This window comes from Elaeis guineensis, chromosome 16 (genome assembly GCF_000442705.2).
Source record: "Elaeis guineensis isolate ETL-2024a chromosome 16, EG11, whole genome shotgun sequence".
Classification (NCBI taxonomy): Eukaryota; Viridiplantae; Streptophyta; class Magnoliopsida; order Arecales; family Arecaceae; genus Elaeis; species Elaeis guineensis.
In genome coordinates, this window is record NC_026008.2 from 45,228,332 (window position 1) to 45,247,696 (window position 19,365).

Here is a 19,365-nt window from a genome sequence, read left to right on the forward strand (position 1 = left end):
AGGATCTTCATTGAGGGAGATTTTGCTACCGTCATTGGCTGGATCCGAGACAGCATGAAGCAGTTGGAAATACATCCGTTTCTCCATAACATCTGGATTTCTCTGCATCATTCTGCTACAATAATGATCCAGCATATTTACGAGAAGGCAAACGATGCGGCTAATTAGATTCCTTCTTATGTGGCGATCATTCTGGGAACTAGATCTTAAGACAAGATGACCCATGCCCATCAGACCTATAGGACCTTTTGTACCTTGATTTCATGGACTGCTCTCATACCAGAATGATGTGACCGTCCACTTGTACCAAAAAAAACTTTTATATAGACTCATTTGCGTACCCGTGCGTTTGGTGGATAAATATGATGGCAACATTGATTAATTTTTTATTGATCAATTTATTTAATACTTCTTTAAATAAATTAATTAATTTTTATAAATAATATTTATTTATAAAATAATAAAAAAGTCTTATCCTAAGCCATTTAACCATTAATCAAGAAAATAATAATTTTATTTCATTCTTAATATATCTTTAATCTTGTAATAATAATAATATAATATACAATATTATCTTATATATAATATACTATAATATTTAAATAATAATATATTATTATTTTAATATAATATAATATTATGGTATAATATTTTAATTATAATATAATATTAATATCTTATATTATTATAATATAACATAATATAATAATATATTATTTTAATATATATTAATATTATATGCTATATTATAATATTTATTATTTTATTATATATAATATAATTTATTATATTATGTTATGCATAAAACATATATAATTATATTATATTATACATAAAATATATATTATATAATATTATATATTATGATATCTGTAATAGAACATAATATATTATTATATATAATAATAATATTTATATAATAAAAATTATTATAAAAAATATGGGTAAAATGTTAGCAAATGTAAAAGGGATATGGATAATAAATTACTGAACTATTTTTTAATATATAAAAAATATAAAAAATTATTTTTTATCTAAATATTATCTTAAGTTGCCTGTTAACCGCACCTCTCTTTTCTCCAATTATCGCTTACTCCCTTCTTCTCTTTCCTCAGAAGAAGAAGAAACCGAAGGAGGAGGGTAGGTGCGGGGCTTCCAATTCAGCGGAATTCTCGAGTTCTTGGGGTGCTTCCGCCCTAGGATTTTTGCTACTGAGGGTGGAGAGAGAGGATTAGGGAAGGAGGGAAAGATGCGTCCCAGCTTTGGCCGGAGCTGCCTCGCCTTCCTCGTCAAGTTCTTTAGCTTCTTGCAGGCATTCGTCGGTGTCTCGATCTTGATCTATTCAGTGTGGGTGCTGAATAGCTGGAACCGAGAAGGGCTTGGTCTCGATGTCGAAGGGCTCCCGGCTCCTTGGTGAAATTCTTCTGTCTTTTTGTATTTTATGACTTTTTTTATCGGATTTGTTATTCTATAATGTTTAATTGAGGGACTGATTTCTCTCGGGGGTGGGGGGCAAAAAAGAAGAGGGTTTGACGCATGAGGATGGTTAAGAAGTTGTTTTCTTTTCGTTTTCTAGGACCTTTTTGTTTGGATTAGTTATTCTGTACTTATTGATTGAGTGATCGATGAATGAGATTTTTTGTTTAATGACAAGATGGCAAAAAGAAGCCATCAGTATTCACTGATGAATGGGATTTCGGTTCTATATCTATCTTTTGTATTTTGTTTTGGAATAGTTGCTCTTTCTTTGGTGGATTTCTTGATTCTTGATTTTGGTGGTGGGGCAGGTTTATATGCTCTATGATGGCTGTCGGGGTTTTGCTGTGTCTGGTTGCTTTCACAGGACACGTTGCTGCTGAAGTTGTCAATGGTTGCTGCCTCTGTTGTGTATCCTACACATTCATTGTTGTATCTTTTGATCTCAGTCTTAAGTTTCACACAACCAGCTTGAATGTGTAGAAAGATACTTGCTTGATGCTTCATGTGGAGCCCAATGGATCAAAAATGTGCTACCTAAAATCAGCTAAAACTTAAAGAATAATTTGGAAGTTGGATTATGTAAGGAAAGAGAACATCTTTCGGAGGTAGAATCTCATGCATTTCATTGCCTTTCCCTTCCCATGATCTTCGTTAGATTATGTTGCCAGCATATTTTGCAATTTATGCTTTTACCCTTTCCTCTTAGGTGGTAGGATTGTTTGTCCTTTTCATGTTCTTTTCATGTAAATGGTTTCTTGCAGATCATTTCTATTGGTCAAGGCCTTTATAGATGCTACTAGATAAATATTATTAAAATTTTTTACATTGAATCTTTGGTCTTCTAATTTTCATGTCTTTCTTTATTTAAAATATTTTATGTAGACACAAGTGCTGTTTATTCCTTTTTATTTCATTTTGTTATAAAGTTAAGAGCATAGTCACATAATTGATATATTCAAGGACCTATTTGAATAGCACACAAATTTGCATTTGGAAGATATTGGTGGAATTACATAAAATTGTTATGAAGTCCTGAAAGAAACAAGGAAGAAGAAATAACAAAACTTGATAAGCATTTGAATAAAAGGGAAGAACTCAAAATGGCATGAAAAAGCTTCTGAAGTTACCTGTAGATGGTCACACGTGATTTTTTTTTTTTACTTGTGATTAATGAAAACCTATTTCTAGATTGAGTGGGATATTGTGGAAAAATTGTCCAGTTAAACATGATGAAAGATCAAGCAATTTTAGATAATTTGGTAGAGATGTGTCATTTAACGAAAAAAGCTCCAATATTTCGTTAAGTGGCTTCATTATGATCTTTAAAAGTGATTTAGAGTTCAATTGCAAATGTTCAGATAATTAAGGTCCCATTGATTCCATGTTTGTAAGTAATCCACCCTAATTTGTCTGTTGAACTTTGGACCAAAGCTTTGAGAAGAATCTTAAGATTGCTGGAAGAGATATATGAGATGAAATAGAATCTTTGAGAGGGAAAATTTGAAATTGATCTGCCAAAAATTGAATATATAGCATGGCTTAAGAGAAACAGGAATTAGGCAGAAACTTTGGCCAATTTAATATAAAGGAGTTGATAGACACACCAAAGTTTTCCCAATGGGAGAAGTTGCAAATAGAGGTTGCAATACAATAATTTTGAGGACAAGAATGAGATCTGCAACGAGCTTGAGAACTTCATATAAGGAAGCATTTAAGCGATGATCAATTCTGATTGACTGCAAACTGAAGCATCTTATACGATCCAATTAATAAATGCATTAAAAGGAAACATCCCTTTAGGGGCAAAAGTGGAAACAAATGCAAGACAATCTGAAACTTAACCCTAGTCTTGTACCTAGCATGTTCTCTGAATGATCTTAATTTACTGTAAAAGGAGATGTGATGAAGATTCTGCTAACATTTAACCTACTGTCTGGAGAGTTGCACCATTCATGGGCCTTGTGGTGAAACCTTTTTGCTTGCTTCATTACCAATGTGCTTCTGTTAAGGGTTAATTGATTGCTAACAACTTTTTTTGGTGGTTATCAGTCACTGAGGCACAGCACAAAGGAGGGAGAACTTATCTTATAAACAAGGTCTTTGGACATGTGAATTGACATTTTGGTGAGTGCTTTTATTGGAAAAATGGTCTCTGGTTGTGAATGACCAAATGGGGGAAATGACATATGATCATCAGATCTTAACTGTTGTTTTTGCAGATAATGGATATATTGGCAATGAGCTAATGTGCGTAAAGGAATGAAAGTGTGTAGTCAGTTAAAGGTTCTGGGTGTACTTAGCTGGTGACTTAATTGTTCATCTAAATGATACCCTTCTATGTCATGATACCGATACCAATTTTTATGAGCAAAGATGGGATAGATCAGCCCTTCAGTTTTGCTTGAAATTTTTATGAAGAATGATAGGCTTGAATGTTACTCATTACAAAAATATGTTATTGCTACATGGATGGACGTTTGTAGGCCTCAAATAGCTGTAGTTTAATGGGATGCAAAATCTCTTTGGTTCGAGCTACTCTAAAGGATAAAAAGGACAGGTGGCTATTGGGATAGAAGCTTAATGCTGTCATATGAAGTGGGGGAGTTGCTTTATTTTATCTGCATTCCTGTTTGCATGTCAAATTTTAGCCTCTAACTTCCGTTTTAGTTAAATTAAGGGTATATGAAATGGTCTCTTACAAACAATAGTAGAGATTTGATTTGGCAGGGGCTTCTGTCTGATCAAGGTATCTTTAAGTTAGGAAAGATCTTGGTATCATAGGCTGCTGGAAGATATTGAGAAGACCAAGGTATTGAAGAAGGTACCATAGGACAACAACTAGGATGCTTGAGTGGTTGCTCTTCTTTCATGTGACCATAGAGGCATTGCTAGAAAGAACGTAAAGTTTCACATAGGTTCGATATAGGAATAGAGATGGAACAAGGTTTTACTGAGACAGGGAATAACTTGAGATAGAGTTCTAATTGTTGGACTTGTTGCTTTGGCATCTGATCAACACAATGTGGTGGCAATGTGAATTTTGAAAGTCAGCCGGGTGCTGGTCCTAAGTGCTTCATCACCCAAATGAGGAGATTTATGTGAGCAATCACATATTTATCTTTGCAAGATCAAGAGAAGGTAATCGATAAATAAAGGAAACAAAGCTGGAGATTTGTTGTGTCATCTGGAACAATTATATGCACTCCTGATGAGGAAGTGGCTGTGTCTTGATGATTGACCACTAGCACTCATTAATGGTGAACATGGTTTTCTCATCATTGGTGTAAGTTTGATATGTCATTCTGGAAAATATACATCTTAAGTTCTTCCACTGCCAAGTATTAGTGTGCACAAAATCTCGCCAGTCATGGGAAAAATAATCTGCACCCATAGTACTAGTTCTTAGTGAACTGATTAGTTTTTTCATAGTCACACAGCTTCACTTTCCGTATTCTTTCCAGGATGCAACTTGTGGTTCATTTTCAAATTTAACCTTATTGCATTCCTTTCTTATATTCACTTGCTAATGCTATCTGCCATTCTTCCACATATTATTCTTTTCACATCGAAAGCAATTATCAAGAGATTTTTGTTTTTCTTTTTTCCCCTGAGGAGACTTTTGTACAACCTGCTGTAAGGCCTTGAGGATTGGCATGCAAACACTCATTCTCATCCAAATGTTGGCACAAAATTGATCACATTCTTTTGTCTATACCTTGCAGGCAGACTTACTCTGCTGGTCCCCAGATTAGATTGCATCAACTTACCTAATTCAAATGAGTTCAAACACGTTAAACCTGCCAATATAAATCTCATTTATATAACGTGATGCAACAAATTAATTTGTGTTCATCAACTCATTCATTTTGACTTAATTCTCACCTTGATGCAGCATGGTACATACTCGATGTTACACCTTGCCACCTTTTATCAGCTGCTCTTTCTGGGTTGTCATTATCATCAACAACAATGTGAACAGCTTCTTATTACTTGTAACTACCATATGCGAAACACATTACACTGCCAATCAGGTTTTTCAATGTCTAGTTGAGAATTCTGTGGACAGAGGACAACACTTCCTCAATATAATGTGTCATACATGCTCTTCTTGTTGGGGCAAATCTTGCCAGGTGTTATGGCTCGGCTTGTGTGTGCTTATAATAAACAACCAGAAAGTTCTACATTTTCTTTCATTTTGGTTTTGTGTAAGTCACTGTCAGCATGTCATCTTGCTTTTTTGATGTTTCAGTCATGATTTTCCTGTTTAAAAATAAAAATAAAAATAAAAATAAAACACTGTTATGATATTATTACCTTCTTTGGATACAATGATCTTAGGCTAGTGTTTGCTAAAGTCATTGTTACTTGGAACTCAACTTTCATGTTAGTTTTTCTTGACTTGGATCACAGTTTGCAGTATTGATTACCATACTCATTTTACTAGAAGCAGCTTTAGTGGGTGTTCTGGTGTTGGATAAACACTGGGAAGAGGTTCATATCTGATCTTTAACATTTGACAGCAACAAGTTTTAATTTGATGAAGAATTATAGTGTCCATGTGTTGCTGATTGAAATCTTCTGTCTTATCATTGTTTCGCAGGATCTTCCATTTGACTCTACTGGAGAACTGAAGAGGCTCTGTGCATTTATAAAAGAGAATATGGATATATGCAAGTGGGTTGCTCTAACTGTGACTGTTATTCAGGTATGCGGCTTTTTCTTATTCTTAAAATGTTTGTAACCGCTGATAGGTACTCTGTCTCATATGATGACAACTGGTGTCAAGTGCCAGCTTGTATGATGTTGGTGTGATGCCTGAAAGTGTTTTACAAACAATTTGTTAGATAATTTTTCCAGTTTGCTATTTTCTGAAGGAGTTTGTTATCATCAGTCAAAATGTTGGCTCATCCATCAGATCCACTAGGTTTCATAATTTCTGCTTTGGTATCCATTTATTTCTTATGGTTTTAATGGGGGGATTGAGTAAGTAATCTAGTTTTAGTTTTTGTTGATGCATACATACATGCACATGCAATGCATGCCCAGAATACACACACACACACAAATGCATGCACATTGCACATCCATGCAAACATAGGTAGATGATACACCCAAAAAGAGTCTGCACTAACATGCAAGCATGCAGAAAGGGACACATGCATGCACAAAGAACAAGGCTTTCAAATTTTATTTGTAGTTTAGGGATACATGCATGCATAAACAAAAAAGGCTTTCAAATTTTATTTGTAATTTAATTAACATGCATTTATTTGCACCGTCTGAGCTAGCATCCACTTTTTCATGCTCTTAAATGTGTATGTTAATTAATGTATTAGTGCTTAAGAACTTGCTGCAGAAAGGGAGCAATTGAGTAAAAACGTCAAAAAGAATTGTCAGCAAATTTTACATTTTGTTGCATGTCCTTTCTGTTCTATGTGCAGGCACTCTCCCTTCTTTTGGCAGTGCTTTTGAGAGCCATGGTTCCTGCTGGAAGAGTAGACTATGATGGTGATGAAGATTTCATAGTTGCAAGGAGACCACTTTTAAGTCCACAAGGTGGCGCAACTTATCCTACAACCTCTGGTGAAGGCAAAGGGTTTCACTCCGACTTCTGGAGCTCACAATTGAGACAGAAGGTACTTCATTGTTTTAGATTAAAGATTTTTCCTTGTTTGGCATTCTCCTAATTATGGTATAAGCTCTATGTCCGAAATTTGAATATTGGACAGTTAAAAAGGGTCTGCAAACAGTAAAGAGTTGAGGATTTAAGGTGGATCTGTGAAAGGCTAATAAGTGTTCAATTTCAGTAGATTAGAAAAGCATTGGAAGTAGCACTAATAGAACACAAGTGACAATTGACCATTGAAATGGTTGGCACATGTGCAGCAGTGCCATAAACAGCCCTGGTGAGGAGTGTTCTGAGATGAATGGAAACGAGGAAATAAAAAATGACCTGGATAGCATGGTGAGAGATAACTTGATGGCCGTTCCTATTTTGTAAGTTTTGATCTGCTAGGATCAATGACAGTGTAGGTTCCATTTAGCCAAACCTTGGTTGATGGGATTAGTTTCCTTACTGTTTTATAAACTTTAAATGATTTGCTCTCGCTTTCTATCTTCCTAACAAAAGTAGAGCATGAATATGTCACTACAAGATCAGAGACGTATATGGATCATACACATGGTTCTATTGGAAACTAAAGCAGTACTGCCTTCAGATGGTCCATTGAGATCTCATGCTGCTTAGATAATTGCAAAAGATATAGAATTTGTGAGGTCAAGCTCCTGTATACCAGGCAGTTTGTATGTGAGTCCATGCATTAGTGTTAGGTTCCTGTTAAATAAGATGGCAAATAGCTTGTCACGGATTTACATTGATAAGACTGCCTATTGCGTAAGCAAGGTGACCGGTGCATTTAATCATATTTACAGCTCTTGTTGTTTCTGGTTTGATTGGACATGGTTGTCAAGTAATAATATATTAGTTCTCAAAGTATATGTAAAACTCAAAATTGCTATTGGCAGTGGGCTTAAGACTTCACATTCCGAAGTACTTTGCATGAATTTTTTTCTTCTACTTCTTTAAATTTCTAATGATTGTTGGTCAGGAAGTTTAGGACTCAAAATAACAAAATTGCTATTGGCAGTTGGCAGACACTGATTTTTGTTCTTGGTAAGAATTTCCTTCGAGCTACAATCAAATTGAGGTGAGAATTTAAGCTGCAAAATCTGGATCATGCCTATATTATGGTCAAAGCCCTTTTCAAACCTCAGATGGGTGTGATTAGATTGCCCTTGTCAAAATGAAGGATCGCCGACTATAACAACGTAATCTGGTTACTGTATGAAAGGTTTTTACACTCTTATTTTCACTTTCAGCCCTCTTTTGTTTGATCATTCCATTAACAGGCATATTGAACCGACATGAGTATGTAAGTGAGAAACTCTTACTCGTGGCATGTACCTCCACACTTGCCCTTATTCTGGAGGTCCCACCTCGGAAGCTATGGGGCTCACTCATGTTTTGGCAAGCTGTATGTATTTGCCATGTTCTTCACCTACACGAGCATGCTGCGTTAGCACAGTTCTTACATTAAACTTTTTAGCATAATTGTGCTGCAACTCCAATCTAACCTGTTCACTAATTTCTTGCATTCCAAATAATGTCATAATTATAGGCTTCTATGCCGTTGGAAAAGGGGAAAACCATTGAATGGTGTGTTGTGGAGTCCGATTAGGGCCCACTGACATTGTAATCACGGCTAGCGTTCCCACTGCAGTCTGTTGGCGATTTAATGAAAAATGGAAGTGCAAACAGTTTTATGAAATGCCCAAAGGTCCCTGTTCTCGTCATATTCTTTAATGGTGTTGCCACATGAATGTTATTGCAACATTTATTCTTTTTCACACACAACAAATTCACATACTGAAGCTATATTTCTTTATTTAGTTCATCTGATGTGCCATTTTCTTTTTGCAGTATGGCTTGAACCAGAGCAAGTCCTCATACAATGGCATAGAACCAAAAGACGTCAATGTCGGCAAATTGCAACAGTGACAGTGGAAGGCGATGCTCCCTCTTGTAAGCATGGTATACAAATCCATGAGTGTTTGCAAGCATCTTTTGTAGGTGCAACCGTTTGATCCCTTGTAAGAAAACCATTATCTATATAGCTGGGTATCTGGGGTTGTAAATATCATGCTATATTTTGTGGTGCTGTTAAATATTCATATATTAATTTCTGGGTGCTGCTGGGACCTTTCGGTTGGTTGGTATCACATGATATGTTTTCTAGCATCGATCGGGCCATTGAGATTGTTGCAGTTGTTGTAGGCCTCCAGAATAATTTGTGTGGCAGCGAAATGTGGCTGGCCTGTCTCTGGGACCATCGATGCTGGGGACCTTTTTGAAAATCACCTTTGTCTCCCAACGCTTGAACAGAGCTAGAGATTTTGTTGCAGTTAACAGCATACTTTTCATGCGGATAGATCATATTTGGTGTTTATATTCTGCCAACCAGCCTGTGGATGTTCCGGTGGGTGTAGATCTGTGGCATTCCCTTGCGTATTTGGTGGTGTTTGCCAAGTCCTTTCATAAATATTCATGAGGAAAAAGCCCATGCAGCCGGCTTCGCGCAGCTGGCTTTCGTGATGCTTCATTTACACACATAAACGCACATGATATATATATATATATTCGTTCCTGATATATCTCTCTACAGTGTGCTAGAAGCGAAAACGAGCATGTCATCATCATTGTTGTCGTCTTCTTCAAATAATTATTTGATATTTAAAATAGGATAGATTATTTGATATTTAAGTCAAAGTTCGAATGTCTTTTGGGTTTTCTTTAAAATAGGATAGATTATTTAGAAACGAAGAAAAATACAAAAGAAATTGCCAGCACCCCTCGTTCCCTTTTTGCAGGTGCGATTATAAATGCAGCACCCGTGAGAGTAAAAACTTCCGTTTTTGTGGAGGTGACGGTTATTTTCTCATCCTTTTCTGTCTTAGACTGGCTTCGTACATCTCTACCCTTTTAGTTTAGTCTCCCATCAAGAGGTCTGCCTTTTTTTTTTTTTTTTCCTCCATTTTTATTCATATTTGGCTGGTTTCGTGTATAATTCTACATTGCCGGTGTATTTTCAGTTATTTTGAAAATTACTTTGTAGGGTATTTAGTCTTTCTTCGGGTTTGAGAATGAGGTTTCAAAGTGTCATGTGCTAGATAGATTCTGATGGAAGCTCAGAATCTTGATCTGCGTAGCTCGGTGATATTGAAATAAGATGGTTGCAAAGAACTTTGCAGGTTGACGATAATTTATTGACTGCTCCTGATACTGAATTTAGCTCATGTATGCTAGCTATGAACTACCGTACGAAATTATTCCTAACTAAATTGCCAAATGCATGGTTATGATGCAAGGGTTTTACTGATTCAAACTATACTAAATAGGTATTGTTAGCTTAATTCTGACTTTTAGACCCTTGCTGCAATGCAAAAAATTTTGGCCATACGATCGGGACCTATAGCATGCAAATAGTGAGAGATCCATGGTGTCAGACGGTGGTCTACAAATCACAAGATCCATTGTGATCAAAATAAACATGCTCCAAACCATGTTATAAGCTTGCAATATTAGCTCTACGGAGGTGAACGAGCAAGGATGGGCAACGGTCGGCTGTCAACCTGACGTCAACCTAGCCCAAGATGGATAAGCTGGCAATATTATTTGCTCAGGCCAGCTGCAGAGATGGTGGAACACAGACCGAGAGGGTGGAGGTGCAGGACCAGATGCACAGTATGAACAAGACACAGCATTGGTGAACAATAAATGCGACGTACTGTCGATCAAAGATTCAAACTTATAGCCAAGATTTCTAAGGTCTATCGAATTAGACGGCTAAACAAACCTATCCTATCCTATCCTATCCCTGTTGGTGTCTCCCATTTTTGCAAGTTGGACCATCCCAGGGGTGTATACAATGCCTACTTGCCAAGTTACTTCCAAGTAGAGACGGGCACATAAAACCAAAGGAACCTCACCACCAATAGGCCAGACGGAGACAGCTTTACGTTGCTGCTATGTGTAAGCTGCTGCTTGATATCACAACCAAGTTGGGAAATCCATAAAGCATCTTTGGACGCATCTACAACTTTATTTTACGATCCAGTGGACGCATTCGTAACATGCCAATACAGGAACACGCTGGCCATGCTGCTTCAAAATTCACATGCCAAGTAGACAAACTGTGGCTCTAAACATCCAATCTTCGTTTGGGAGACGAAGCATGCAAACAAACTATTCCAACGAGGGATCCATACACGATGGCCTGCACCATCATAATACTAGAATACCACCAATATTTCAAAGACTAGTTTATCCTCATTCCCAAGAATGTCGATTTGTGTCACCCGTGGTAAGATTCCTATGGTTCCACTTCTAACTCGCCTCGTCAGTTTTAAAAAAGTATCCCCTCTTGATCCCCAACACAAATGCTGTCACATTAAGGAGAAAAGAAAACAAACCTCACCTGTCTTTATCAGTGGTAAGCACCGCCCACGGTACAGGGCCTGAAATTTTTTCTTTTTCTTTTTCCTTTTTTTAATCAAGCCCAGTACACTAGTTTCACAGTCGAAAACCGTAGTTCGGCAGATGACACATTTCCTGCTTCAGTTCTCGGCATCTACTTTTTTGGATCACCTCCCAAGCTATCTCTTATCAATCAACAGTATGCTGGGATCTCTCTCTTGAGCATATATTTCACAAGAAAAGGAATACCGTGTCAGCTGGTGAAACCAAGAAAAAGAAATCTGAGTGGAAAACCTTGGCAGTATCTGTATGATGTGGACACTTGGAGGGAGGAGAGAGAAAAAAAAAAAAAAAGACCTTAATATGAACATATGTATATGGGTCACCTTCGACAGTTGAAGAAGCATATACCCTTCATTTATGAGAAAACATCCAATAGCAAACAATGCACATACAATACAACTTGGGAATTATATAGATATACTACAGAATATGAAGCCACCAGTATCATCGCATGGATAACAAAAAATAGAACGGGCTGTTAGGAAAGAAAAAGGGAAAAAGAGGAGAAAAGCACCTCATTTCAATCACCCACAAGTAAAATCTGACAATGCCTCCTCAACCAACTCCTCCAACACCAGACCACCAATCTCCTTGCTGAACTCATACATTTCCAGCCACATAAATTCTGCCCATCCCCTTCCTGCTATTTCTCTTTTCACCACTCTATCTACCACAAGGTTGATGCTACGAGGCTCACTTGGCAGAGACTTCTCTTCACCAGAGTACCAATTTCTCACAAGCTCACATACTTCCTCGGTCACCGAAGCACCAGCTGTACCATCCTTCCAAGCCCCAGAACATGCTCCAGCCCATGGATATGAAGCCAATATGGCACTTTGACCAACGCTCAGCAATGCTGCATTGACACAATCGAATAGGAGCCTCTGGTTTGATCGCCTCTCCCTGCACTTAGCCTCTTCTTCCTTCCTGTCCAAATATTTATCCAGTAACATTGGATTCAAAGGGCTCTCCAGTGAATGCCATCTTGTGAAGATCATGTAAGACTTCTCATTTTGCAAGCCAGCGGATGATAGTAACTTTTGGACAAGCACAAATCGTTCTTGTTCTTCTTCTACCTTGGGCACAAGGCTGGAAGGTTTTAGGGGATTCATCAATATTCTTCCTAAACTGGAGCCATCACGTGATAAGGAACGAGCAATTGACTCAATTGGTGGAGACCTAGAGAGAGCTTCTGAAAGCAGGTAAAAATACTAGTTAGTGTATGGAACTTTAAGATCTTCAGTGGTAGCTATGACTACACTTACGTGGACATCCAGCGATGTGGCATGGAGAAGCTTGGGACATATTATTGTTGACATCATCAACAAATGGTGCTTGTAGAACTGACACAGGGCTGGGGTGGTCCTGGTTCTCACTGGAGTTTGCGCATGTCATTGTTTTTTCAAGAGAATAAGCACCCTGCTAATATGTAAACACCAATTCTAAATAGGAAATTGGAGAAATAAAAGGAAAAAGAAAATATCGAAGAACAAATATATGGTAGTTCAGCATGCATTAGAAATTTAAGGTTCAGAATTAAAAGTCTCCCCTTCAAATGTGACTCTATAAAATAAGGGGAAAAAACAGCATTAATACACTGAAAAAAAAAAAATCAAAAATTGAAGAAGAAAAAGGAACAAAATATGGCTGAGACAGGAAATGACCACCAAGCAGCTTATACTTGTTTATCTTTTTTCTTGTATGATAGATTAACAGACAGAGAAGAATTTCTATCAGATTCATAACAATAAAGAACTTCAGGGAAAAAAAACCAATACCTTAGCACAGAAGCCCCGATTTGGTCCATCATCACCAGAACTTTTTTTACACGAACTAACCACTGCACTTTGCTTAGGTCGATTGTCATTGACAGAATGTAATAAATCATTTATTTTACCATCAACCTTAATGCAACCAGGTTGGAGCCTATCATCACAACCCGCTGAAGATGGAATAGATTTCCCTTGAACATGTTTCTTATTTCTAGAGAAGAACAAACTTGAAACTTTCCCTTTGAAAGATGACTTGCCACTCTTTGGCTTAGCAATGTCCTCATGAACAATGGCTTTGCTAATTGAAGCATCAGAAACCTCCACATTCAACTCAGGGGCTTCATAAGCTGAAGAAGATGGAACAGATCTTGACCTTGACAAATTATTAGGGGAGAACCCCCCACTACATCCTTCCTTTACCCCACCTGTAGATAAACATGGCGACAGTAATTGAAGGCTCGTATCATCACATGACCTGCTGCTCGAAACAGCAAGTCCCCCACTATTCTCCTCTTCTTTCTTTATCTCAGGAATGGCAAGCATCTCACCCAAGGTACTTGAGCTTCTCCGTGTTTGTTTTTGTTGTTGACTATTTGCATTCGATGCCACCAATGCCCACCTCTCTGAGAGCCGTTTTCTGGCCTCCCTGATTACTGATGACTCAGGTGAATAAGATTTTCGACTTACAGATGATATTGAATAAGGACTGCCAATTTTATTGATGTGATCCCAACAGTGTCGTGAAGTCGGAGTGGCGGTCTCAGAATCACTTAAGTTACCACTCTCTTCCTCCATACACTCACTTTCTGACCTATTGAATGAGCTCTCATCTCCAACATATCCATTCGATAAGACCGAAGACAACAAGGTTTCATCCCTTCGGTTACTACTCAGGCTTTCTCGCATCTGACGCGTAATTTCCTTGGCTATTTCTCTTGACCCTGCTACTCCATCAGTTGCCAAAGCTCCATAAGAATCTCTACTTCCAAGCTGTTCTACTGAAGATGCTGGGGATGTCATTGTGGTCTTTGTGTCATGGAGCTTTCCTGGGCTAGGCTTTAAAACTACTATCCTGGTTGGTTGAGATAAATTATAAGCTTTTGCATGAGAGAAACGAGGGGACCAATCATGTTTATTCACATGACATTTGCTTTCTTCAACAGAGGAGTAGAGTTGTTGTTCCTCAAACTTTGCCCCATTAGTTTTTGATGGTTTCAGAACAGTTATGTGCTTTGTCTGAGAAGGTGGAGAGATGGCCTGGTGTTCATGCAGATGCTTTGAGAACAGAGAATTTGGTTCTTCTAGAAATTTGAGGAATAAATCTCTGTTCGAACTTAGAACCTCAAGTGCATCTTGAAACTCTTTGGACTGAAGGAGCTTTTCATCTGTTGCTAAGCGTTTTGCTTCAATGAACTTCTGGCGAACAAGAGTCATTCTCTTTTCATATGAGTTCTCATCATACCTTCCATTCTGTGGATGCTGATCCTTAATATGACTAATCTTTGATGGTTTCTGCCAGATTTCATATACATCTTTGTATTCATGCTTTTCATGAGGAATTTCACACTGAACTGGTTTGTGAAAATAGTCATCTTCCTGCAGATGATAGCCCCTAAGTGCTCCTGCTAAACTGTGTGAATAGCCATCTTGGGAGCTTTTTTTAGCAGATAACACTGATTGATGCACTGGCAAGGTATCAAGCCCCATGAGTCTAGCAACAACATTTGGTGGCTTCTGCTTTAACTCTGCTTCTTTCCACATCTCTCGATGTATAAGCATCTTCATTGGTGTTCCACCTGAGTTCTTGTTAGAGGCACTCTTCCTTGATTCACGGGTTATCTGCAGTGAATATATAAATCAGAATATATGATGCAGTTCCACTGCCAACAAAATTTTTCACAATTTCACAAAACATGGAAAGGTTAATTTTACTGTAAAAGTCTAGAGTGCTGACTTGTTTGTCCTCTACTGGAACTAAGCTGGGATCCCTAGGCTTCTTCAACGCATCAGACTGATTTTTACTGATTGGAGAACCTGAATGTCAGTTTACGCCATGTCAATAGCAGCTGAATTGCATAAGAATTTATACAGAAGCCAAATGCCAGTTCCACTAATAAACAAACAATGGAAAAATATGGAGAGGTTAGAATTATGAAATGGGCATAGACGGAAAGAGAACTGCTAAAAAAAAAAAAATCATAAAAAGTGATGAAATCAGACAATTAAATTTGCAACCCCAATCCTTTTCGTATGAAAAATGCGAAAAAATCTGCAATCAAAAAGGAAACTGAAGAATAAGAAGAAACTACACCTAACCTATATAGGATCCAATTACCAGCCCCCAGGAGGAATGCAATTATGCAGGTCGAACTAACATAGACAGCAGACGAAATCTAGTAGTTTAAAACCTGCTAAAGAAATGTAGCATTGTGAAGAAAAAAGGAAAAACAAAGGGGGATTAAAGTTAGATATCTTGGTCAAATGACATGAGACTCCGCCTTGTGTATAACAAAAGTTACCACAAAGAAGAAACCTCTGAAAACATAATCATCCAACAACACCCTGATCATGTCTATTGCTTCAAGGTGCCTCTTACCTCTCTTATTAAAGAAAACTAGTAAAACAAAGATAACAAATTATGATTCCAATTATTCTATAATGCTTCATCAACAGCACAAAAATTTAAACTAAACCAATAAAAGAGACCCAAACTGTATTGTTTTTAAGGATAATGAATACCATCTCTGTGTGCTTTGTCAGTGAGCAGCTTGGTTCCTGCCACGCCAGTACTCAAGTCAAATATGTTGATCATCCTTCCCATACATCCCAGTGAAGGGTTCTGAAAATTTTGCCCCCTTCTATTGTTCATCTCGGCAAGTTTGAAAGAAGTGAAGATGAACCCATCGAAAAATTATTATTTTCGGTGTCTTCACTCTGTCACAACATCAGCAACCAGCCTTAAAAAGAATCACCCACCAACGTTATGAAGCACGACATCATCACAGGCACGAAGAAGAGAGATGTGACCCACGAAGAAGAGAGATGTGACCGAGGCACCGCCCTCATGCTACAAAAGGAAACCGGAACCAGATGAATATAATATGACTACCCATAATCAAAAGAGCTGGCATTTGGCATAATCCAGGATAACAATGCAGAGATCTTGCATTCATAATCTGAGATATCATCACTAAAACATCAGAAGCGATTATTACTTACAGAGTTTTTTTTTTTTTTTTTTTTTTTGGGAACGAACAGAGTTCGATGTTTAACTCGAAAAAATTAACTGTAAAATCTTATACTGACATCTTAACTATTCCTCATCCAAATTATTGTATGGGAAAAAAGGATTTGAAATAAATTTCCGATTCCGAACAAGAAAAAACAAGCAACTTTCCAACTTCTGTATAAAAAAATCGCAAAAAAGAAAATGGGACTTTACGATTCTTCGCAGCAAAATGAGGAATCAGATCCACGAGTAGAGAAGATATGCCAATGGGAAAGGATAAACAGTGTGGAAACAAAAAGAACATTAAAATAGCGGATTCAAAAGGAAGGAGAAGCAAGAAGAAAGTAAAAGCTAACAAAACAAATATAGAAAAACTATAGGTTGATAAATAAAAACAAAGGATTCAACCTAACAAAACGTACCCCAGTGGGAATCTCACAGGAAAAAGTTGCACTTCTCGGAAAGATGGGGAAAAAGTAGGGATAAGAAAGATTACTGCAGCGATGTTATGGACGCAATCGGTGCCCATGAACCCTAAATTCAAAGAAATGAACAAAGACAGCAAATAGCACAGTAAAAAAAAGTGGGGTCGAATCCTAGAAAAGCTTTTACCTTTTCACAATATCAAGCGAGATCAGCCATCCACGCCCAAAACCAAAAAGCCAACACCAAAAACCCATCTAAAATGAGCAGAAATTCCGAACAGAGAGCACTTGTTCCACCAAAACGCATCAATCCATCAATCAAACGAAGAGAAAAACTTGAGCATGAAAGATGCAAGCAGGTTCATCAAAACTCTATATTTCAGCAGACAAAATAAACCCAACTCCAAAATCAACTTGGAAAAAAAAAAAAAAACTGCATTCCAACAGAGAATGCGATAGCCCAAGCTCCGGGAATCGAGATCGGGGAACACATTGCGTGGAAAAGCAAACTAACCAGCAACACCTAGAATCTGGCGCGAGAAAAAGAAAGATAGAAAACAAACAGCGAAAAGTGTTGGAGATCCCTTTCGCACCATTTCTCTTCGTGAAGAAAGCTTCCATCTTGCTTGCTCCACCGCGGGCTACTGGGATCACGCATCCGCGGCCGTGTCACGCCGGAATCCTGCCGTCTTCGGCGAGGCGTCAAAGCTCTCTCAGGGGAAGTTCCAGTGAAGGAACTGATTCTGGGGCGCGATAGGGGCCAGTGGTCTCGCTCTATTCTCTAACCGCAGAGAGTGAAGGGTAGAGGGTGGAGTTGTGATGGAGGAATTCGACCCCACCGTCCGGGCGGACGTGATGGGAATTAATTCATTTTGGTTATGTACTCCTCCTTTCGATCACGAACGGAACCGGGGTGGTAATAATAAAATAATATGACCATAGAGAAAAAAATGCGTTTCTAAATGAGGAGAAATATTAAAAAGTTTGCCATCACCACACGCTTTTAAACCAGAAAATCATTATATATTGTTCTGATAATTTAACTCGATGGATTCTTAGTTTATAATTTGATAAAAAAATATAATTATAACTTTTTATTATTTTGCTAATTGATATATTTGCGTGTGGCATCATGTGGCCGTTGGTGATTGGAGCATAACAAAGCTTTGCATAGGCAGCATACGAGTTGTGTTATGACAGCTTACCGCCATAATGTTATTTCCATATAATTTGATAATAAATTATTGCAAAAAAAATAAACAGCATGGTGATGATGCTCTACATAATTGGATCTCCTGATTTTCTTTGTTGAATGACGAGAAGTTGTCCCAAGCTGATGGATAGAAAAAATTATGAAAAAATTTAAAAAAATAAACCGATCATTGTACCTTTGAAGCATGTGAAAAATACAAAACCTACCTGCATCACAAGCACATAATATAAGATTGAAAGAGAGTTTAAGAGCAACTCCATGGAAAGAAAATAGATGCTTTAAAATTGACTTCTAATGCTTAAAAATCACTTTGATATCAAGATGTAATGTATTATAATTTTTTCTAGTCAGCTAGTAATTTTTGTATGCCAAGAATTAACATGTTTCTACCATACAAAGAGCTTTCTAAATTGGATGTCAAGAAAAAGAAATCAACAAACATGACCCAGCATAAAAGCAGGCCTAAGGTCATATCAGTATATAGCCACTATAATTTTAGATATATTTATAGGTGGCATCATCAACGAGAACTAGAGGGAAAAAGGAAAAATAGTTTACAAGAAAAGAAAAAAAAATGGAAAGAACAAAGAAAACAAGAGAAATAGTCCTAGAAAAATTAGTCATCCATTGTCAAAGAAAAAATAGATGGAAAGTGTTTACACAAATTTTCGATGCTGCTTTAACCTACGAGGAAGCAAATAACTTGATACCTTATAAGACAACAAGTGAAGAGAAGTATATAATGAATACCCTCTCAGGCTTATTAAAATACCTAAAAATACCAAATATAAGACAATGCTCTAGTATTTTGAGCAGATGATCGGTAAAATTTTCATAGACTTGCTTAGCTGCCTATTTTAAAACATTAAAATACTCGAGAATTGACCCACTACAAGAGTATTTTTGTACTTCTTTTGTAGCGATGCATTTCAAATTTCAAAGTTTATCGGAATGGTTCTTTACCCCCCCCATATTATTGAAAATATAGAATATCAGAGCAAAATTTTCATGAAGTATTGCTATAAAGCATGACTCCGTCATTAGAGAATTTTATCATATAGTCATTTTTAAAATATTTTAAGCATCTAAAATTTATCAAATTATTAACCGAACCAGATCTAATAGACCATCCCAAATCCCACGGTAGATAA

At 37.3% G+C, this 19,365-nt stretch overlaps 2 protein-coding genes across 7 annotated transcripts; one reads left to right on the forward strand and one right to left on the reverse strand.

Moving 5' to 3' along the window:
- Positions 1–1,074: 1,074 nt before the first annotated feature.
- LOC105059153 (tetraspanin-18) lies at positions 1,075–9,222 on the forward strand. Of its 5 annotated transcripts, none has more exons than XR_834235.4 (7): positions 1,075–1,413; positions 1,788–1,887; positions 5,890–5,970; positions 6,080–6,184; positions 6,921–7,115; positions 8,658–8,816; positions 8,960–9,222. XR_834235.4 is itself a non-coding variant. In XM_010942373.4 (6 exons), exons 1-6 carry the CDS (start codon positions 1,250–1,252, stop codon positions 9,035–9,037), a joined length of 723 nt encoding a protein of 240 aa, XP_010940675.1. In that variant the 5' UTR covers positions 1,075–1,249; the 3' UTR covers positions 9,038–9,222. The 5 variants fall into 5 exon arrangements, 2 of the variants coding, with proteins under 2 accessions (XP_010940675.1, XP_010940676.1); XR_012137452.1 differs by lacking the exon at positions 8,960–9,222 and adding an exon at positions 8,127–8,513 and having other exon boundaries at positions 8,658–8,802; XR_834236.4 differs by lacking the exon at positions 8,960–9,222 and adding an exon at positions 8,127–8,330 and having other exon boundaries at positions 8,658–8,799.
- A 2,685-nt stretch (positions 9,223–11,907) lies between these two features.
- LOC105059154 (uncharacterized) lies at positions 11,908–17,834 on the reverse strand. 2 transcript variants are annotated; one of them, XM_010942377.4, is made up of 6 exons: positions 17,595–17,834; positions 16,087–16,414; positions 15,302–15,381; positions 13,354–15,186; positions 12,841–12,994; positions 11,908–12,767 (listed from the first exon to the last, which is right to left on the reverse strand). In XM_010942377.4, the coding sequence occupies exons 2-6, from the start codon at positions 16,214–16,216 to the stop codon at positions 12,100–12,102; spliced, it is 2,865 nt and encodes a 954-aa protein (XP_010940679.1). In that variant the 5' UTR covers positions 16,217–16,414; positions 17,595–17,834; the 3' UTR covers positions 11,908–12,099. The 2 variants fall into 2 exon arrangements, with proteins under 2 accessions (XP_010940679.1, XP_010940678.1); XM_010942376.4 differs by lacking the exon at positions 17,595–17,834 and having other exon boundaries at positions 12,841–12,997; positions 16,087–16,409.
- Between the last annotated feature and the right edge of the window lie 1,531 nt (positions 17,835–19,365).

Excerpts from the sequence above, each read along its gene's own strand:
- LOC105059153 (XM_010942373.4), top strand. The coding sequence starts at position 1,250 with ATGCGTCCCAGCTTTGGCCGGAGCTGCCTCGCCTTCCTCGTCAAGTTC. Across the intron at positions 5,971-6,079 it reads TGGATAAACACTGGGAAGAG|GATCTTCCATTTGACTCTAC; the intron begins GTTCATATCTGA and ends ATTGTTTCGCAG. Across the intron at positions 6,185-6,920 it reads TAACTGTGACTGTTATTCAG|GCACTCTCCCTTCTTTTGGC; the intron begins GTATGCGGCTTT and ends TTCTATGTGCAG.
- LOC105059154 (XM_010942376.4), bottom strand. The coding sequence starts at position 16,216 with ATGAACAATAGAAGGGGGCAAAATTTTCAGAACCCTTCACTGGGATGT. Across the intron at positions 15,382-16,086 it reads TGACAAAGCACACAGAGATG|GTTCTCCAATCAGTAAAAAT; the intron begins GTATTCATTATC and ends ACTGACATTCAG. Across the intron at positions 12,998-13,353 it reads ATCGGGGCTTCTGTGCTAAG|CAGGGTGCTTATTCTCTTGA; the intron begins GTATTGGTTTTT and ends TTTACATATTAG.